This window comes from Atractosteus spatula, unplaced genomic scaffold (assembly GCF_055471065.1).
Source record: "Atractosteus spatula isolate fAtrSpa1 unplaced genomic scaffold, fAtrSpa1.hap1 Scaffold_187, whole genome shotgun sequence".
Classification (NCBI taxonomy): domain Eukaryota; kingdom Metazoa; phylum Chordata; class Actinopteri; order Semionotiformes; family Lepisosteidae; genus Atractosteus; species Atractosteus spatula.
The window spans coordinates 5,605-24,622 of NW_028296749.1; the positions used below are offsets into that span (position 1 = coordinate 5,605).

Consider the following 19,018-nt stretch of genomic DNA (forward strand, 5'->3'; position numbering starts at 1 on the left):
GACAGATACTGTATATCCAATTGAGCTTATAGAAACAAAGAAAGTGAGAATAAGCAACTACTTCCACAGCGTCAAATGCAATAGAAGGTTTACATCTAATCCAAAGGACAAAGCATAAGGAGGTTAGGTATGTTATAACAGGAAGACTCTGTTATGTTCTAATTGCTTTCAATATAAAGAGATTGCATCTAATTCTTTTCTTTATTTTTGTTAAATGTTTTGGAACAGGTGTCCAAATATTTATTGCTACACATCAGTGCTGTATCCCATTATATTTTGTTATTCAAGCCTTCATTTTATTTTAATGATCACCTTGATATGGCTCCAGTAAGTATATATTGCATTTACTGTAGCTGTTTGGAAATGCTCACCTAGACCTCTTTTTTTATATATTTCATTTTAGTTTTGCTGTGGAATTGGTAACAAAGAAATTTGAAGCTACTTGTATTTGTAGCTGTATATGATTAATCTCTTCATAGACCATTCATATGGGGACAGTAGTACATCACTCATAAGACATTCTCCTTAAGGCACATGCATGGACTCTCAATGCAGGCAATGCATAGTCAGGACTGAGTGGAGAACTTAGACTTCTATTACTTTCTCTGGCCACAGCAGACCACAGGCCTCAACCCTGCTGAATGTGTCTGGAAGTGGTGAAACCTAGAATTCAGTTCCACATAACATCACCCTCATCAAGGCTGCAATCTCCAGTGAGGTGATCTTACTGGAAGTTCAGGATTAGTATTGGACTACTGCAATGTGAGCTTGCATGGTAGGGGCATCTAGAATGCCTAATCAGGCAGCTACTTTCCATCCATCCATTCATTTACAGTCCAATACAGGGTCATGGAGGAGCCAGAGCATATCCTGACAAGCAAAGAGCACAAGGCGGGATACACCCTGGAAGGGACACCAGTGTATTGCGGAGCACACACAAACATGCTCCCACAAGGGCCAATTTCCCCAGAAGCCAATTAACTTACAAGTACTGTAAGTGTTTAGACTGAGGAAGAAAGCTGGAGCACCCAGAGGAGCATAAAAACTCCATTCACCTCTATACTGCAAGGCAGCAAAGGTAACCACTGTGTTACCATGCCTCCTCCCCTTTCCCACATGTGAAATTCCACTCCCTCTGAGTGCTAGTTATCCGATCAGCCCAGATGTGCCTCAGATTTACATTTTGTTTTTCAATTCATAGGTTGTTTTCTCTCAAAGTGACCTCTTACTACCTCACAACTACAAATACTTAAAAAAAAATTCGAAAAATATTCCACATTCATTTCAAGTTGCTCTGGCTGTTCCTAATAATCCTGTTCCATTAATTTTATTATTTAATGGGAGTTCCCAGTGTTTTATGAAAGTAAAATTTGAACTTTATTTTGCTAATATCATTTGGATCAGGTAAGCGTATTTCGCATAACATATTATGCCTATAAGAAAATGTTTGGACTGTGATAAGCTGAAACAAACATGTGTGTTACTATGGAATATTTTTTCTTTTGAATTATTCACCCTCATTCTCTGTGACCATTGTGACAAAAGAGCTCTGGAACATTTTTATTCTTTCCATTGTTTACACTGCAGACAAAAGCATTTCAAGACATGACAGACATATTAGAAAAAGGCAGTGTCATAGATAATTGGGGTATGTATTTTTTATTTTAATAAACATAAAATAAATAAAGCACTGTGCCAAATGATAAATAGAATATTCAACAATAATAAACAAAGTTGCAAACAATCTTATCCTCTTTTCATCAATGGTGAAATTAATTACCCAGATGGCCAAGTGACTGACAATCAGAAATTTGACCATGTGTTGCACTAAAGAGATTTTCACAGGTTCACACACTTTGACTTTTTAAGGTGAACCAAAATATGTTCATTTAAACTTCTTGAGAAACTCAATATTTTTTAGGATTTTGATTTAAGTCAAAATCCGAGGATGCTTGTGGGGATTTCTTTTAGTGGAGAAACAACTAAGAGTGGGAACAAGGGCAAACCTTGAACAGCAGAAGGAAGACACAGTGGGTAATGTATTAAGTTAACAAGAATTGAGAAAAGTGCTATTTAAGGCATGTATATCATTTCCTTCAAAAAGGAAATTTTAAAAGATTAAGTTGTGAAGTGGAATACACAGGCCACTTTTTCTAAGAAGGTACTTTTGGCTGATATTGTGGCAAAATGAATTGCATAAATGTGAGGCTCTATTTGTATTAATAATTCATTTAGATGTTGTGAATGTTTCAGTGTCCGATTAATGAAGTGATTTTATTTAAAAATGTCCAATGAGAAAACAGCAAAGCAAAACAAAATGGCAAACTAAGAGATAAAGGTTGTTGACTTTTGAAATACTGTACAAGCAATACTCTGCCATTCCTGCTCTTTAAATTCCTAGACTCTTTATGAACCCCCAAGAGACACTGATCTGCCAGAGAGTGTTAGTGTGACATACAGTAAGCAGCAGAGACAGATGGAAATATTTCAACAGCTTAACTGGCAGTTTTAATAGTACAGTGGCTTCAAATCCCAACTGCACCTTACTTAACAACATTGAACAATACACAAGGGGCTCTTTCTCATACCATTAACATAGATACAAATGCTTTAGAGTCCAGAGCAGTTAATATCAATTACAGTAACTTGGAAAAAAATGAAGGACTATTTCTATTTGAGAATGTTTTGACCTCTTTTAGAGATGTTTGTGGTTTGACAAGGAACAAATATTCAAACATAAATGCATTTCCTTGAAAGAACAATTTTAGCAAGATAGCTGTGATGCTGGGGATAGGGAGAAATAGAAATAAATGCTGACTATACTGTAGGTACAGTTTACAGCTTGTACAATTAAATATTTTAACTGTAATACTGATTTTTCCAAAGCTAAATTACTCTTAATTTCACATTTTAACAGTAAAATAGCAATAACACAGTAGGATTGCCAATAATATTGCATTACTAAGCAATCATATTTTTTAGAGGGTTTGTTTATAATCGTTATTTTCAGCTTAAGTCTCATTGAGCTGTGAAACGGATATAAAAACTAATTAATGGATAACCACTTTATGTAATTATGAAATGTGAACCATGCTTTAAATCACTCTTCCTTAGTTAAGGCATTCTGGCTTTCCATTGCTAATCCATTTAGATTATCTGAATAGAAGATTCAGTGTTTTTTAACCCTAGACCCTTAACCCTAGACCACTTTAGAACCAGCTTAGTTGATGAGGTTAATTATGCCATACTTGTGTTTGGGGAATTAACCTATTGGACCTTTGTTGGACAAAGAACCGTTGCACCTGAGTTTGGACATCATTAATTGTTTTGGAAATAAGGAACATTTAATCAATTGAGGAGAGTGAAGAGAGCTTTGTTATCTATGTTTGTTGGCAACAATATATTCACAGCAGGGTAATTTTAAGGCTTTGTACAGAAACATGTCAAAAACATGCTAAAAGGGTTAAATTAAATGTAGTTCAATTAGAGAGATCAATTAGTTTAATTAGGTCAGTTGAAACGAAATTCATAAGACTGTGATCATCCAGTATTGTTAAAGTGTATTTGCTTAATACTGAAAGCTGTACTCTAAGAGATTATTCTTGGCTGGGAATGTTTAGAAAATCATAACTTTTTTCAAATACATATAGCTCATTTAATTAGGTTGTTAAGAGGTGAGATTTGCTTTACAGTCTTATTATACAGAATGTGCCTGTGCTATATGGTTCTTATTACTGTGCAGTGAACAAATATTGGATATTGGATAAAAATGATAATTTTCCAGAACACATTATTCCTTTCAGAGCACATTGCCAGTTATTGTGTATTTTTATAACTGAATGCTACCATGGTACATTGAAATTCAGACCTCTTTTGAAAGAGCATTTAGTTCTATTTCCCTCCTACACCTTTTTCTCAAATAATTTTTGTAAAACTTGTCTCATTTTCCATTCTTTTCAACCTTTCAATTATAAACATCTACAAAATCATTATTATTGGTATTCATTTTAAAATACACACTTGTTAATAGAGTCAGAAGGAGGCTGTAGAGTTGTAAGTAGGTTTTGAGTGATCTGATTATGTGAAAATTTAATAAACCCCAGCTGAAAATGTAACAACTCAACTCTAAATATAATTGTAAACCTAATCACTAACTCTTATGTCAGCAAAATGTTTTCATCGGTAGAATATTAATGACATAGGGGGGAAAATTAAATTAATAGTGTACATTATTTTTATTGGAGTTTGTATCATTACCTCGATACTACAGTGGCATATTTATAGAAATCATATTGTTGTCCTGTTTCTGAACCCCTGTCCAGATTGTTTAAATTGGTTTAAATTGCCACTGTATAGCAGCACAGTGGTGCAGTGGTTCACATTGCTGCTTCATGGCACTGGGTCCCTGGGTAAATTCTGGACCTGGGGTGCTGTCTGCATGCAGCTGGTATGTTCTCCCAGTGTTTTCATGGGTTTCCTCAAGGTGCTCCTATCTCTTTCCTCAGTCAAAAGACATACTGGTAGATTAATTGGCTTCAGGCAAAATTGGCCCTAGTGTGAGTGAATGCATGTCTGTATGTGCCTTGCTGTGGAAAGGCATCCCATCCAGGGTGTATCCTTGCACCCGTTGCTTGTTGGGATAAGCTCCATCTTCCCCATGACCCTAAACTGGTTGAAGCATTTATAAAATGGAAAGATGTCTTTACCCAAAAGATATGTGGAAGGACAAGCAATGTTTTTTGTCCCAGCAAATAAAGTTCTAGTTTTAACGCCACTGATGTTCAGTGAGACCAACCTGAACCCTCTGTATCACAGATTGACTTTTGATATTTCTTTTCTTCACCTAAAATGCGAAACAAGTAATTTATGATGCCAAATGCATGACATCTGTCATCACTATTTTCTTCAGCATTACACCTTCACTGGCAAAAGATATTGAAGTAACACATAGGCAAACCCGATATTACATGTCAATGTCTCCTTGGTGCCAAAGCAGAGATGCTGCCATTCCAAAGAATAAATTAATATCAGTTGCCATTCAAGTTTCCCCTGTATTTGTTGGAGAAGTACCAACTTCAGCCTACTTCAGGAGGGAAGTGTTTTTAATGTACTGTACCGAGCATCAGAAGAAACTCATAACATTCACAAAACTAAAGAAAATCACATTCATTTAGTAGTGGGTGCATTGACTTACTGATATTTTATTGAACAGACATGGTTGTAAATTAATTATACTGATTAAGACTTTACATTTTCAGTGTTGATAAGCAGGGGGTCTACTCTGAAAGTTAAGGTTTAGAAGCATGGGTAGACATACACACAGTTAGTATACAAGTGTTTAGCATGTGCAACATGCTGCTGTCTTGTGGGTGTCTGCTCATGTTGTAGAGCATGGACAAGCATGTGCCTGTTTAGGACCACATGTTGTCCTGTATCATGTCACTAGCCAACCTGATGGTATTCCTTAAATGAACACACAAGGAGAGATTCAAAATTAAGCGGATATAACAAAATAATTGGTTAGTCTAATTAAAAAAGCAAGAAGTTGTTGTATGAATCTCATGTATAATGATGTGAATTGTATCGCTGAAATCACATCAGGATTGGCCTGAGGGAAGGACAGAAAGTAAGAAATCAAGACTTAGTCAGTGTTACTGGATGCATGTAGTAACTAGATCATTGTACATCATATTTTGACTTCTGTTGAGATCTGCTGTACATAAAAATTAGCATATCATTCATCACATCTCTGCCACACAAATTGACTTGGGGTGGTCTACACAAAACCATGATGTACTGTACCAATGGTACAAAGGAATTGTTTGCTTGATAAACATTGATTCCTGTCTGTTTTTCAACAGGCTTGACATTCAACTGCTTAAATAGCCACAGTGCCCAATCTGCCCTTTCACTAATGACATGATTTGGTGCTTATACAGCAAAGTCACTTGAGTGTGTCAAGATCAGTCATAAAAAAATCATTGAATCAAAATTAAGACAAATCTAATCAATACCTTAAATCCATATACTGTATCTAAAATATCTGCATAGTGATCTTTTTTTCTGATGAGTATATTGCAATTACAAATATATGTTAAATATTTTTTATACTTGTTTGTCATTGATCAGAATTTCTTTGTCAGCTTGCAAAATGGGCAAGTAATAAAGCAAAAGGTCTTTGTCCTTGGATTATCTATAACTTAAATGTATTCCCTTTACAGATCTAGTGTAAGATAATTGGAGATAATAAAGTAAAAGTTTCATCCAGAGGTCACACTCTTGCTGTGAAGAGCTGTTTCATGTCCTGCATTTTCTTCAAATGTTTAAAAACAGCAACAGAATATGGCCTACGTCCATTTGTGGCCATGTGTTGGCATTAGTATAGAAAGTGCCATGTACTGTAACAGATGATATTGCCATTAATAGTTTGATTTAGAGTGGCACAAGAACCTTTGGGATGAGACAATTCATTCTTTCCATTTCCTTATCCAAAGTGTCACATCGTAAGGGCATCCTTCCACTTGTGCTAACCAGATGTTCTCACAACATTGATGGACAGATACTGCACCTCAATAGCACAGTAACACAACACAACGTCAAAACTGATTTTTTAGCTGCCTTTTAGTGTTGGTGTAAAGCTTTTCCAGAACTCAGATGTTGTTTTTTGCAGAGAAGGATGTATGAACTTTTGGAATGATCAGATTAAATGGGAAATGCTTGACTTGAAAGGATGTCCTATCGGACCTTGAAAAGACAACGTGAGTGTATTACAAATACAATTGATTCAAACACTTACAGGTATGTTTCATAACTAATACATTTAATCTTCAGCAATGCATTTAATATAATGTAAAACCTACTCTACTGTTCATACATGAAATCATGATGTAACAACCATTTTAATAATAACTATAAAATTAATCAAGAGAAGTTTCTATGGTTATTTTTTTAAATAATTATTTTAAAATTATATAATACTATATAATAATTATATAATAATGTTTGTAGTTCAGTATTAAGAGACTGCATTGTGGAGACAGTAGTAAAATAATACAGCTGATTACATATCTTTTAAAAACCCACAGAGGTGATAAGTATTGGTGCATTATTTGCAAAATACTTTTCATGCATCTCATAAGATACAAAACCCTGAAATGTCACCTCACTGCATGGAAAAGGCAACTGCTTTATAATTTTACAGGAATTTTGCTCTATTTTCAAAGAGACTCGGGGGCTGGAATGTTTAAATTATGGGCCATTACCTAAGAATAGTGAAAGTGATATAGGCATATTTATGATCTGATTAATTTAATCAAATGGAAAAAGTGAGTTCTTATAAAGCTAGCATTGTACTTCTTAATGGACTTTAAATTAACTTTGTTCTATAATTGCGAAGAACAGAACATGCTTGCCTGATTATGAGGCAAAAGAATAAATTTGAGATAAAGTAAATTCAGTTGATGGGTAGTTGAGGTAACGATCTGTATTTAATCCCTATATTTTGTAGCTGTCCTAAAGTGATTACACTTTGTCAGCAACAAAAGATAAAGATCTATATATCACTATAGAAAAGTAAGATTAGTACATACAAAAACTCCCTAGTCTCATTTCTTTCACAAAATGAAAGTTTTGCCTTGCAAAACACATTGTAATTAATCAATTTGTTTTTCATTTAGAGGTCAACAAATCAAAGCATCATCTGCAGCAGTAGCAGGTGGCCAAGGAGGTGACAGGGACTTGATTAAATGAATCTAGAATATGTTGAAATTGTATGAAGGGCTTATACTGGCCCCTGCTGACAAGTTATGGTATAACTTTGGTTCTTAAGTAGGCTTCCTTCTGCCTTTGAAGAGGCTTCACACATTCCCTCTGGGTCAGCTTTCCCATGTAGAAAGCTGCATGTTTCCCTAGCGAAATCAGATCTGTGCTCCAGAACACGTGTTGATTGAAGCTAACTTTTGACCTTTAGAAGTTTAAGAAAAGGTGAGGACTTTTGAAGCTAGCATACAGCAGTGTATCCCAACATTTTTCAGCCTAAGACTTGTATACTGTATACATCTGCGAGGGTGTTTCTGCTGAAACATTATGTGTTTCATTTTTAGAAAGCTAAATAAGCAGTGCTGACAAATGAGTGGGTAAATCAAAACAAGAAAATAAACCCCAGATAATACAAGCCTAATTAAGCCCTACTTAGCAATAAAAGGCAAACAAAAAGCTTCAGATGTGGAAGATAATAAAAGCAACTATTATTTTTATCATCTTACACAAACCACAGTTTGATCCTTGCTAGCAGAAGATAGTCTCGGTATAACTTTAGACATGTAGAACACAAGTATTGCTTAGTTAAGTCAATTAATGAAAGCTATAAATTGTTTAACCTGGCATTTTGTTTTTCTCCAAATGTTCATTTTGGAAAACAGCACAGTGGTGTTTGTTGAGGATGATTTTTATTACCCAGCATAAAATTGTTGGGATAATGCAGGCTTTAAACAAAATTATATTTTATTTAAAGTCTGCATCAAAAGTAAACTTTGACCAGGCCACCATGTATTTTTTTAGTGAATTGTCTCTGGAACTCATGCAGCAGGTTGTCAAATTACTGGGGTGCCTATTGTCTTGTTGGAGCAGATCCCAGATCCCAGAATTAAAGTTTTCTTACGGAGACAGATTTAGGATGTTTTTTAAGGTCTTTTATGCTGGATAACTAAACACTTTGTTAAAAGTTCAGTTACCTATAAAACAGTTTGAAGTCAGGATGGAAATATTAAAACTATGTGGTCAATTACATAATTAGATTTCACTATGCAACCAACAGCTCTTGTGGAACAAAACACAGAGGCCACCAGGCACTCTATGTATAAGGTTTAATACCTGTTTCTTCTGTTTCCTACAGTAGGTCTACCACTGCCACTAAATGTTTACAAATGTTAAATGGTTGGACAGGTTTTAAGGCTGGTTACTTCAAATCCTTTTTATGACCCGCTTGGCCAATTCAGTGATATCAGTTCCTTCTGCTGTGAAAAACTATTGTTTCAATTAACCATTTTGTTCTAGTATGATTTCTTCTAGTGCAGATTCCACCACTGTGCTGCAGCATACCACTTGGAAATCCATTTTATTCACAAATCATCATTTAAAGTGTAATGAAATCTGAAATCAGCGTTTATATTTGATGTTGTTTCTAACATAACCATGAGATATTAACTTTTATTTATACAGTGCCTTTCCAAACCAAGGCACGATGTATTTAGTGAAAAAAGAAAGAGAAAATACAATGAAAATTAAAAGAAAATTATAACACATGCAGGATAAACTATAAAGCAATCAGACACTGGCCCTAATAAAAGGGTGAGTTTAAGGTTTAGATTTGAAAATAATCTAATAATTTGTCTCTCGTAGAGTAAGAGGAAGGACATTCCATAACAAAGGCGTAGCAAAAGAAGTCCACAATTTAGTCCAAGTTACTAGCTTCATCTGAATGGAGCCTACGGAAAGGAGTGTAAACATGAAGAAGTTCAGAGATGTATGATGGAGATTATTTATTTAAAGCCTTATAAGTCAGTAACAAGATCTTATATGAAATACGATTATATTAAGACTTTACAGGCAACCAAAATAGAAATTTAAGTGTAGGAGTGATATGCTGACAGGGTCTGATGTGAGTTAGTAGTCCAGCTGCAGGATATTGGACAGTGCAGCTTACTGAGGAAATAGTAAGGGGGACAAAGAAGCAGAAAGCCTTGATATTATGTATGAATCAAGCACTTGGCATCGGACATTCACAGAAATTGCCTAATGTGGGCAACATTTATAAGGGGAATAAAAAAATAACTATTTTTTTTTCACATGTGGTCAAAAGACAGGTTCTTGGCTAAGGCTGACGTGTGAATGGGGAAACCATCCACCATTTCTGTGAGGTTCTCCAGCTTTAACAGCTGATATTTGCTGCCCACCAGTAATATTTCAATTTTGTCACTGTTAAGCTTCAAGGAATTTGATGTCAACCAGAACTTGATGTCATGTAGAAAAAAAGTTAAGTGATGGAGGAAATAAATCTGAGAGTCATCTACATAACAGTGAAACTAAAGACCATGTTTGCGTAGAATCTGACCGAGAGAAAGCATATAAATAATAAAAAGCAATGGGCACAAGACTGAACCCTGTTTACACACTGTGATTGACTGAGGTTATGAGGGATTTATTTTAATAAAATATTTATTTTTTTACCAAGGGAAACAAAATTTTGCCTGCTGGTCAGATGAGAGCAGAACCACTTAAAAACACTACCATTGATAGACAAGAACATTCCATGTTTTTCTCAACACAATTCCCTAAAACCAAAGATTATTTAAAATGTACATTTTCTGCTGCAACACAATACTTTTTTCTTATGGGTTCTTCTAGAACCAGCAGATTACCTAAACACAAATTTTCTTGGGATAAATTCTGTTTAAAAACTCTGTTTACTGGGAAGAAATCATTATGTATTTTTTCTTTTTAAAATGCATTTCCCAGCTGTTGGCCTGATATAAACAGGAATAGATCTTAAATAAGACCACTGAAGAACTTCAGCCAAGAGACCTCTTCATGGCTTTCACTCATCTCTTCTGACTAGTCTGGGTATCACTCTTCCTACGAAGCATGGAAAATGTCTCAGAAATGAGACAGATGCTTTTCAAAGATATCTTGTGGAGGCTATCCACATTCCCAGGAGGTCGTCTTTCCTCTGGAGAATGTAGCAGGTGTCACCAGTGTAAGTGGATCTTCAGTCTGGGAGACTGCTGTCTAAACCATGTCTAGTCCAAGATAAGGTCATTGGTCAAGGTGAAGCGCTTCTTCTATAATATCCAATAGCAGCTCAGCAACTGTTTCTTTACATTCTGGAAGCAGGTACAAATATTACCTCTGTTCCATCCAATACAACACCATATGTTATTGCGAGCATTGGGAACAAAACATATTTTTGTATTGTTATCTCGCATAAAAATGTTATCTCGCATTATAAAATATATTAAATTGGTAGCAATGCACTAAGAAAATGAACAGTGCATGACTTTATCTGTATATTTAAAACTGTTCGAGAATGTATTTAGGAGATACAGCTTAGTAAAGGGTCTCATTTTGTCCTTGTGAATTACTTCAGCCTGATGTTATTTTGAAGAATGGTTAGTTCAATCTAACTGACTATCCATATCTGTGATGTGCTATAATGGGAGTTTTACAAATATCTGTGGCTTTCCCAAAACATATTGGATTGACATGAAAACTACTTTATTACAAACAATCATACATTCACATATATTATTGAGTACCTCAGGGAGCATATGGAAAGAACTATAAGCTTACGATGAAAAAAGGAGTGACAGCATTGGAAAATAGTGTGAAAACATGCAAGCCCGTATTTGCAGAATGTTGCTATTTAGACTTAAAACAGACACGTAAACGCAGAAACACCTTCTCCTTGCTATTAATTTATTTATACTTGTTTTGTATGGATGTACTTTGGGTATCCGTTAACACTGGGTGTCATTACTTTTACAGAACAAAACATATATTGGCCCTTTGTCATATCTATAATACATAAGAAGCAGAATATGCAGGACTGATACAGAACCTGGAAATCCTAAGACACATGTTTTACTTCACAAGAAGTGTTAAGAGACAGACCCTCCCTCCTACAGCCACAGAACACTGTGAGAAAGAGCAGCTGATGACCATGTGGGTGCCTTGGAATGCTGGGGAAAACCACCCAACACCTGTTATTCAAGCATCACTCTACTTATGTTTCATGAATGCATCACTGTTATTTAGAAGCACTTCATGCCCATATGGGAAGTAGTTGATTTTAATTTTGGCCTGACTTTATATTAAGGACACTGGACACTGTGACTATTACTAATCTTGGAATTGTAGCTATTATTCTGTGAATAATGTACTGTAACTAGTCAGTATATTTCATTCATTTTGATACAAATGTATCATGGGATAGAAATGGAAAAAGTCATGTGAAAATACCCTGTGAAAAACATCACAAAAGAAGTGATGCAATGTTTTTTTTCATTTTTTCTAATGAAAAGATGCATTCAATTAAATTGCAATAGTTTGCATTACAGTGCTTATAAGATTTTGACAGTTGGTAAGAACAGTCTCCAGTGAAAACTGGAATCTGAACATTCATACATAAGTCACTAGGCAATGGCTTTTAAAACATTTGTGATACAATTTGGTACTTTTTGCCAATGTTTTTAAGATACTCTTGTATCATGCTTTTATTTCCTAGCAGCTCACCTGTGTTACTTAAGAACAGATTTTAATATTTTCTTTACTCATCCCAGACATTGTCTTTGTAACTGTATAGTAAAGGAAAATATTAAAATATGGGTTTATATAAGGAAACCGTTATTTAAAATTAAAAGCCAAATGAAACTCAAACTTGGCCAAGGGGGATACCACATAATTAAAAGATGCCTAACATTTTAACTTATTTTTGTCACATTGCATTGATAAGAGGATCCCCTAAGTGATTTAAATGTTTATTACTATCCACCCACCATACAGGACTATTACGCTTTCTTTCATGTGTATTTTTGCATACACACCTCTAAAAGGCCATAAAGGCCTATTTAGTTTTGAAAAGATGCTACAGAACACTTAACATGTGATTGACATTATATCCCTAATCTGTTTAGTAACAGATGTAGACTTATTGAGGCTTATGTGTAAATGTCACTCGTTTCAAATTATTAACGTTCTAAATAAAGCTCAATTGAATCAGGATTGCTGGTAATAATTATAACCGTTTGCTTTGCTCCTTGTTCAGTATACATGCACTAGGATAACAACAAATCAGCAGTTTTACAAAGTGCTGAATTGATTTTTGAATTCTATTATATTCTGATGACTACAAGGATACTCGAATAATTGGATCAACCCCTCCTATCCCTTTTCTATTATTGCTAGTGTTTAGGCCATTATTACATTAAAAATCATACCAAAAGAACATTTTTTCTTTATGTTGACTTTAGAGATGGATGATTTATATTTTATGCTTTACAGAGTACAAAGAGACAGAGGACACATTTAAAAAAAATCATATATTGACACAGAGCATGTTTTTTATAATGACAACAAGATTGTTTTTTTCTAAATCTTTTCAGTGAAGCAATATGAAATTAATTTCCCTAATTTAGGTAAAGGAGTGTTAAACCAAGATGAACTTTCATTTGATAAGCACTGTAAGCATCCAAATCCTCTATGAAATGAAATATATAGTATATTTAATATATAGTATACTATATGCACCTATCACAAACTGTATATCTGTCCCAACCCAGCAGTCAGTTAAACCATCATGTTGCATGTGTCAGTAGTTCTTAGGTAGAAGATTCCTATAGTAAGACCTGGGTGTATCTAATTGGAGATACAGATCCTATTTTTTGTGTTTGTACTTTCTCATGTGTGATGCTATTGTAGCCGCAATCTCTGTGTTCTTCTTGTTCTGGCCAAAATAGTCAATGAAGTCACCATTAGGGCCAACAAGGTACATGATAATGGTATGGTCCACCTAAAAATAAAAAAAGTGAATTGTGTTAACAATGAAACAAATATTACAAAGTTATTAGTCTGTGAATTCCCTGTTTCATTTTAGTATTCATACTATACTGAAATCTGTCCAGCCATTGCAATATAGTATATCTTAATGATTAATTAACCTAGATATTTTTTTGCCTTTTATATTGGTTTGTGAGTTATCAGAAGTACTGTTAGAAGGCAATAATCTGAAATACATTTTTATTGACAATGAACTGTAAAACCGTATGACATTCTGTGAATGTTTAATGTCCATAAGCCTTTCAATACCCAGAACCTTCATAATATGGCACTTTTGCTTCAGCTCTGTGGCTGAGTTGAGAATGTTTGTATAAATGAACCAGCTTTACATCTGAAGAGAACTTACAATGTAATCATTGTCTTCATCTTTTGGTCCTTGACTGTAATAAACTCTATAGGCCCTGGACACTTTCTCCACCTGTTCATTTGTCCCAGTCAGTCCAATCAGCTTTGGAGAAAATTCTGAAAGTAAAGTAAATATATAAAACAAAGGACTGTGAACAATTAATCTTGCAATGTTCCTGTTTTACAGAAATAACGCTATGTGATGCAAGACATGGAACTGTATATTAAAAAATATTTAGAAGTGATATTGATCAATTGATTAAAAAATGCATATTAACATGATGGCCCACCAATGAATTACGTCTGCTGTTAACTATGGGTAAAACCAGAGTGTGTCTAAGGACTAAATTTAAGAACATGTACTCTCAAAGATAGCACATCCTGAGAAGGAACAGTAAAAATAGAATGAGAGTAACTAGAGAGACTTCACAAGTATAGAAAAACAAGTATCTATAAATTATACAGTATTATATATATTATTATAAATGTAAAAATGTAAAAGGAGATAAAATAAGAGGTAAAACAAAACTGAAGCAACAGTGCAGACATATGTGTGTCACACTGATGAATCCCAAAAGGGGTAAAACTGCATTGCACCTGCTGTCTTGAGTCTCTTGACTGTCTTATGTTTTCTCAATTTGTTTTTCAACCGTCTTAAAATTTAAAAATAAAAAGGGTATGACCTACAACAGGGTCATCCAATTCACATCGTAGGAAGCTGGGTTGTCTTCAATTTTGCTTTCCAACTCAGCTCTTCTCTAAAACAGTTTGATATTGAACTGCCAGTGAACCATCTTCTCCCAGATCTACCAAATTATTACAGCTTTACAGAAAGCAAAGCTGTGCAAACACAATGACAATGGACCATCCCGCATGATGACTTGTAATCCAGAATCAAATTGAATAAACAGAAACACTTGCCCTTTACATATCTTGATATTGCTTCGGGTGTATCCCTTTCTGGATCAATCGTGATGAAGAGGGGAGTTAAATTTGGAAGTGTGGGTATTCTATCTGGAAAAAGACAAGAATTAATCAATTCTCTCAACTTAAATGGAAACACAGGTCTGCCCCTTTAAAAGTACAGGAAGCAACTGAAGAATGGATGTCTAGTGCCATCTAATGACACAGCAATGATTTTTTTTTCTAGGTTGAGTTTCATCAAAGCACTCACTTAAACTTTCAGCTACACTGTTAATTTGCTTGTACTGTATAGCCTTTTTTCATCTTCTAAAAGTTATGACTATTTATTAATTTTATGAGTAACAATATCAAACAGCACAATTAAATAACTAAGCCAGCTTTAATTGCATAGATCTCAATATACTTTCTTTCATCACTGAATATATTGTTTCCAGTATATTGTGTACAAAACAACTTTTACAAATATAATAATAGATTTACATAAAATTCTGAACATTCTTAAAAAGCAAACATTTTTATCAATGATCAATGATGTCTACCAAAGCTAAAGCATACATTACTTTACAGTGCTCTAAAGTCTTCTTATAATCTTTAATTCTCCCAGAAAAACAACCTGAGCTAAACCACCAATCAGACTAATGAAACTACTTGGCCTGAATCAAAACCAAAAATATTTATCCACCTCTCCAGTTGTAAATTGCAGAATTGCCTGGTGGAAACCTTTGGTTATATAGAGATATCTTGATTTTAAGCAATGGAAATTCGCTAACACATATTAGATCTGGAATTTTTATTTGAATTTGGGTCATTTTCTTTGTAATGAGGCCTAAATCGAGAAAACCTCTATAAGCCTTTGAAACTTAAGGAACATATGCCAACGTCCCTCCTTCATGTAGACCAAACTAGAAAAAAGCTCACAAAGTCTTGGAATCTTTAAAGCTTCCTTGCACTGTTTTACCTATTTCATCAACCACTTCAATCATCTTCTCTAGCTCATCAGGGCAGATGTCTGGGCAGTGGGTGAAGCCAAAGTAAATGAGAATCCACTGGCCAAAGAAATCTTCACTATTCTTTGGCTTCTGGTTGTGGTCAATGAGGGAGAAGGGACCTCCAAGAGCTGGTTTTCCCAAAGATTTTGTCCTTTCCCGTTCAATCACTGTAGAAAACAACAACAATCACCAGTTAATTTCTCAGACTATCCACCCAACCATTTTCGGACTGATTTATCCAATTCATGGTCATGCAAGAGCCGAAGCCTATCCTGGCAAGCAGTTGGAGTAAGGTAGGATACACCCTGGACAGAACATCAGTGCTTTGAAGGGCACATACAGATACAGGCACACACACTCACACCTAAGGCCAATTTTCCCAGAAGCCAATTAACCTGTATGTCTTTAGACTGTAGGAGGAAACCAGAGCACAAAGAAGAAAACCCACGTGAATAAGGGGAGAACACACAAACTCCACACATATGGACCCCAGGTCCAGAATTGAGCCCAGCACTACGAGACAGTAATGCTAACCACTGTGGCACTGTGCTGACATTTTCTCAACTAAACCTAAGTAAATCAGTAAACACCAATTTTACAACATGATACATGTCTATTATTGGTCATTCTCTGATTCGATACTTGATCAATGGTGCATCACGTGAAAGCCTCCTAGGCTTCATTGTCATTAAAGGAGATAGTAATATAAATTATTATTATTATTATTATTATATATAATAACAACAATATAAATTATAGTGTTCTCCACCAGCCATTTTGCATAAAATGACTTTCAAATAAAATTTTAGCTTAATTCCCACATAATACTAAAAATGTATCCTTGTTCATCAAAGGGAGAAATAATCTCATTGTTTTGGTTTTCATGATAAAATATGAATTTAAAGATTTACTTAAAATTTAAGAAAACAATTTGTGGGTAATATATTAAACGCCACTTGTAGAACCCTCATATTATCACTCATCACTGGAAATGAGAGAAAAGCATGTCATGAACTGAATTTAAATGAATTGGACTGAATTAAACTTTACTGCCCCCAAAGCAAATTTGTCTTTCACATCAAGAGATTAAAACATAAAACATAAAACAAATATAACAATAATACATTACAACAACTGTCCAATACCAAAACAACATTTAACCACATCGTTCAATCACAAATCAATCTAATACCATAACAATAAAAACAGACAATTTGCTGGTAAAGTGTCTAAAACAACAACAATAAGATCCCTACCTGCAAACAATCTTTTCATTGTTCAACAATTGAATGCTTTTTGGTATGAATGAAGTAAATGCTTACTCTCCCAGAGGGTAGGAGAGTATATTCTAAAAAGAGTGGACGAGAGGGGTCATCTATGATTTTAGATGCAAGATTAATAATATGTCACTCTGTTAGACATGTTATTGAGTCCAAGGATGTGCTGGTAATCTTGTTCTGAAAGGACAAAGCACCTCTCCAACCCTGAATATGAAAGGTTAGAATGCTCAGAATCTCATTAAAATTAAGTCAAATATACAGAATTTCATTTACATATATTGCACTACGCCCTACTTTTGTGTGGCTTGTCATGTTTGTGCAGTAAAAAAAATGATATTCTAATTTTGACTTACTTTCCTCTTTTTCTTTTTTGAAGTATTTCATTCCTGCCAGAAGCACTCCACCAGATGCAAATGTTACTGCTAAAGATTTCCATGTAACAGGCTACTGGAAAGAAACAAGTTTATTTTTTGACATCAAGAACACTGCATGGATGACCCATCCAATTTAATTTTCTTAAAGTTTCATCAGGAAAAGATGTAACAGGAGCCACAATATGTATCCTATTTAAAAGCCCACTTCACATGTTTTCATATGAGCTAAGGTCACTTAAGTTGCAATATGCTAATGAATTTGTTAGCAAAAGTGAATACCCATCAACAGAATATCACACTGCATCATTAAAAAGCCCAATTGTCTAAAACGTATTTGATTTTAGATCAATTTGATCTAAAATCAAATACGTTGATCTGTTGATTCCATCCTTCCATCCATTCCTGCTTTATAGGTCATGGGACAGCTGGAGCCTATCCCGGCAAGCAATGAGTACAAGGAACTCCAGTGCACGGGATGGCATGAAAGACACACTCACACCACAGCCAATTTTCACAGAAGCCATTTAACCTACCAGTAGGCCTTTGGACTGTGGGAGCAAACCCCCATAAACAAGGGGAGAACATGCAGATAGAACCCTAGGAATCGAACCCAGGGCCCCAGCACTGCAAGTCAGCAATGCTCAATATACTATAGCAATATACTACTGCGCCACTGTGCCACCCTTTCAGTTGATACCGAATAGTTCATTTCAAATATGTAACAGCATGATTTTGTATTATCTGTCCCTGATGAAGCTACAAGACTTCAAAGCAAGACGTATTAAAGACTTGAAAACACCCTGAAAAAAGGTCAATTAATCAGACCTGAACATAACATAAATAAGTATATAATAAGCTCTTACCCCAGACTTTTTGTTTGATTTATCTCCTGATTGGGGAGGTGGAGGCATAGACGTGAATGTACGCGAACACTGTAGGGATTTAAGTTTTGTCTTGCGCGCGGGAGTGCGGATAAATGTTACCTACACCAAAAGGAACAATTTATTTTTAGAAGAAAATTACACTGCATATATTCTCAAACATGAATCTTACCAGATTATGCAGCGGTAACCAAGGCACGTATCATGAAATGAAACACGACAACTGTACATAATGTACTTCGGGGACTTGAAAATGTCTCGTTAGTCAGAAACTGAAACTTATCTAAGTTAACTAAGAGACACTGTTAAATTGTTTGCATTGCTTATAGATCATTATTTTGTTATAGCCCCAAAACCTGACATACCGATTTATGGAATCCCTGTAACGAAAAGGCAGGCAAGACGTTCCTCCGTGTTGCACACTGAAACGTGTAAAGAATATGAGTGTGGAAACCCGTCTGTAAAACACACTTATTTAACCATCGCAACTGTGAAGACAGGTGAGTGCTACCTGACACAAGTAACGCCATGATACTGTTCTGACCTTCCTGTACTTTTCCTGTGTAGGACGGAAATACTACCGTCAGTCAGTAGTGACAGTAGTAAAAAACAAA

The 19,018-nt window shown here is 35.0% G+C and overlaps 1 protein-coding gene across 2 annotated transcripts; it reads right to left on the reverse strand.

Annotated features, from left to right (window-relative positions):
* Positions 1 to 11,451: 11,451 nt before the first annotated feature.
* Positions 11,452 to 18,992, reverse strand: LOC148808879 (cytochrome c oxidase assembly factor SCO1-like). 2 transcript variants are annotated; one of them, XM_088909351.1, is made up of 7 exons: positions 18,770 to 18,992; positions 18,387 to 18,506; positions 17,503 to 17,593; positions 15,839 to 16,036; positions 14,878 to 14,970; positions 13,958 to 14,073; positions 11,452 to 13,564 (listed from the first exon to the last, which is right to left on the reverse strand). In XM_088909351.1, the coding sequence occupies exons 1-7, from the start codon at positions 18,932 to 18,934 to the stop codon at positions 13,430 to 13,432; spliced, it is 918 nt and encodes a 305-aa protein (XP_088765477.1). In that variant the 5' UTR covers positions 18,935 to 18,992; the 3' UTR covers positions 11,452 to 13,429. The 2 variants fall into 2 exon arrangements, with proteins under 2 accessions (XP_088765477.1, XP_088765478.1); XM_088909352.1 differs by lacking the exon at positions 18,387 to 18,506 and having other exon boundaries at positions 18,770 to 18,977.
* Between the last annotated feature and the right edge of the window lie 26 nt (positions 18,993 to 19,018).

Excerpts from the sequence above, each read along its gene's own strand:
- LOC148808879 (XM_088909351.1), bottom strand. The coding sequence starts at position 18,934 with ATGGCGTTACTTGTGTCAGGTAGCACTCACCTGTCTTCACAGTTGCGA. Across the intron at positions 18,507-18,769 it reads TACAGGGATTCCATAAATCG|GTAACATTTATCCGCACTCC; the intron begins GTATGTCAGGTT and ends CTTTTGGTGTAG. Across the intron at positions 14,971-15,838 it reads TGAAGTGGTTGATGAAATAG|ATAGAATACCCACACTTCCA; the intron begins GTAAAACAGTGC and ends GTCTTTTTCCAG.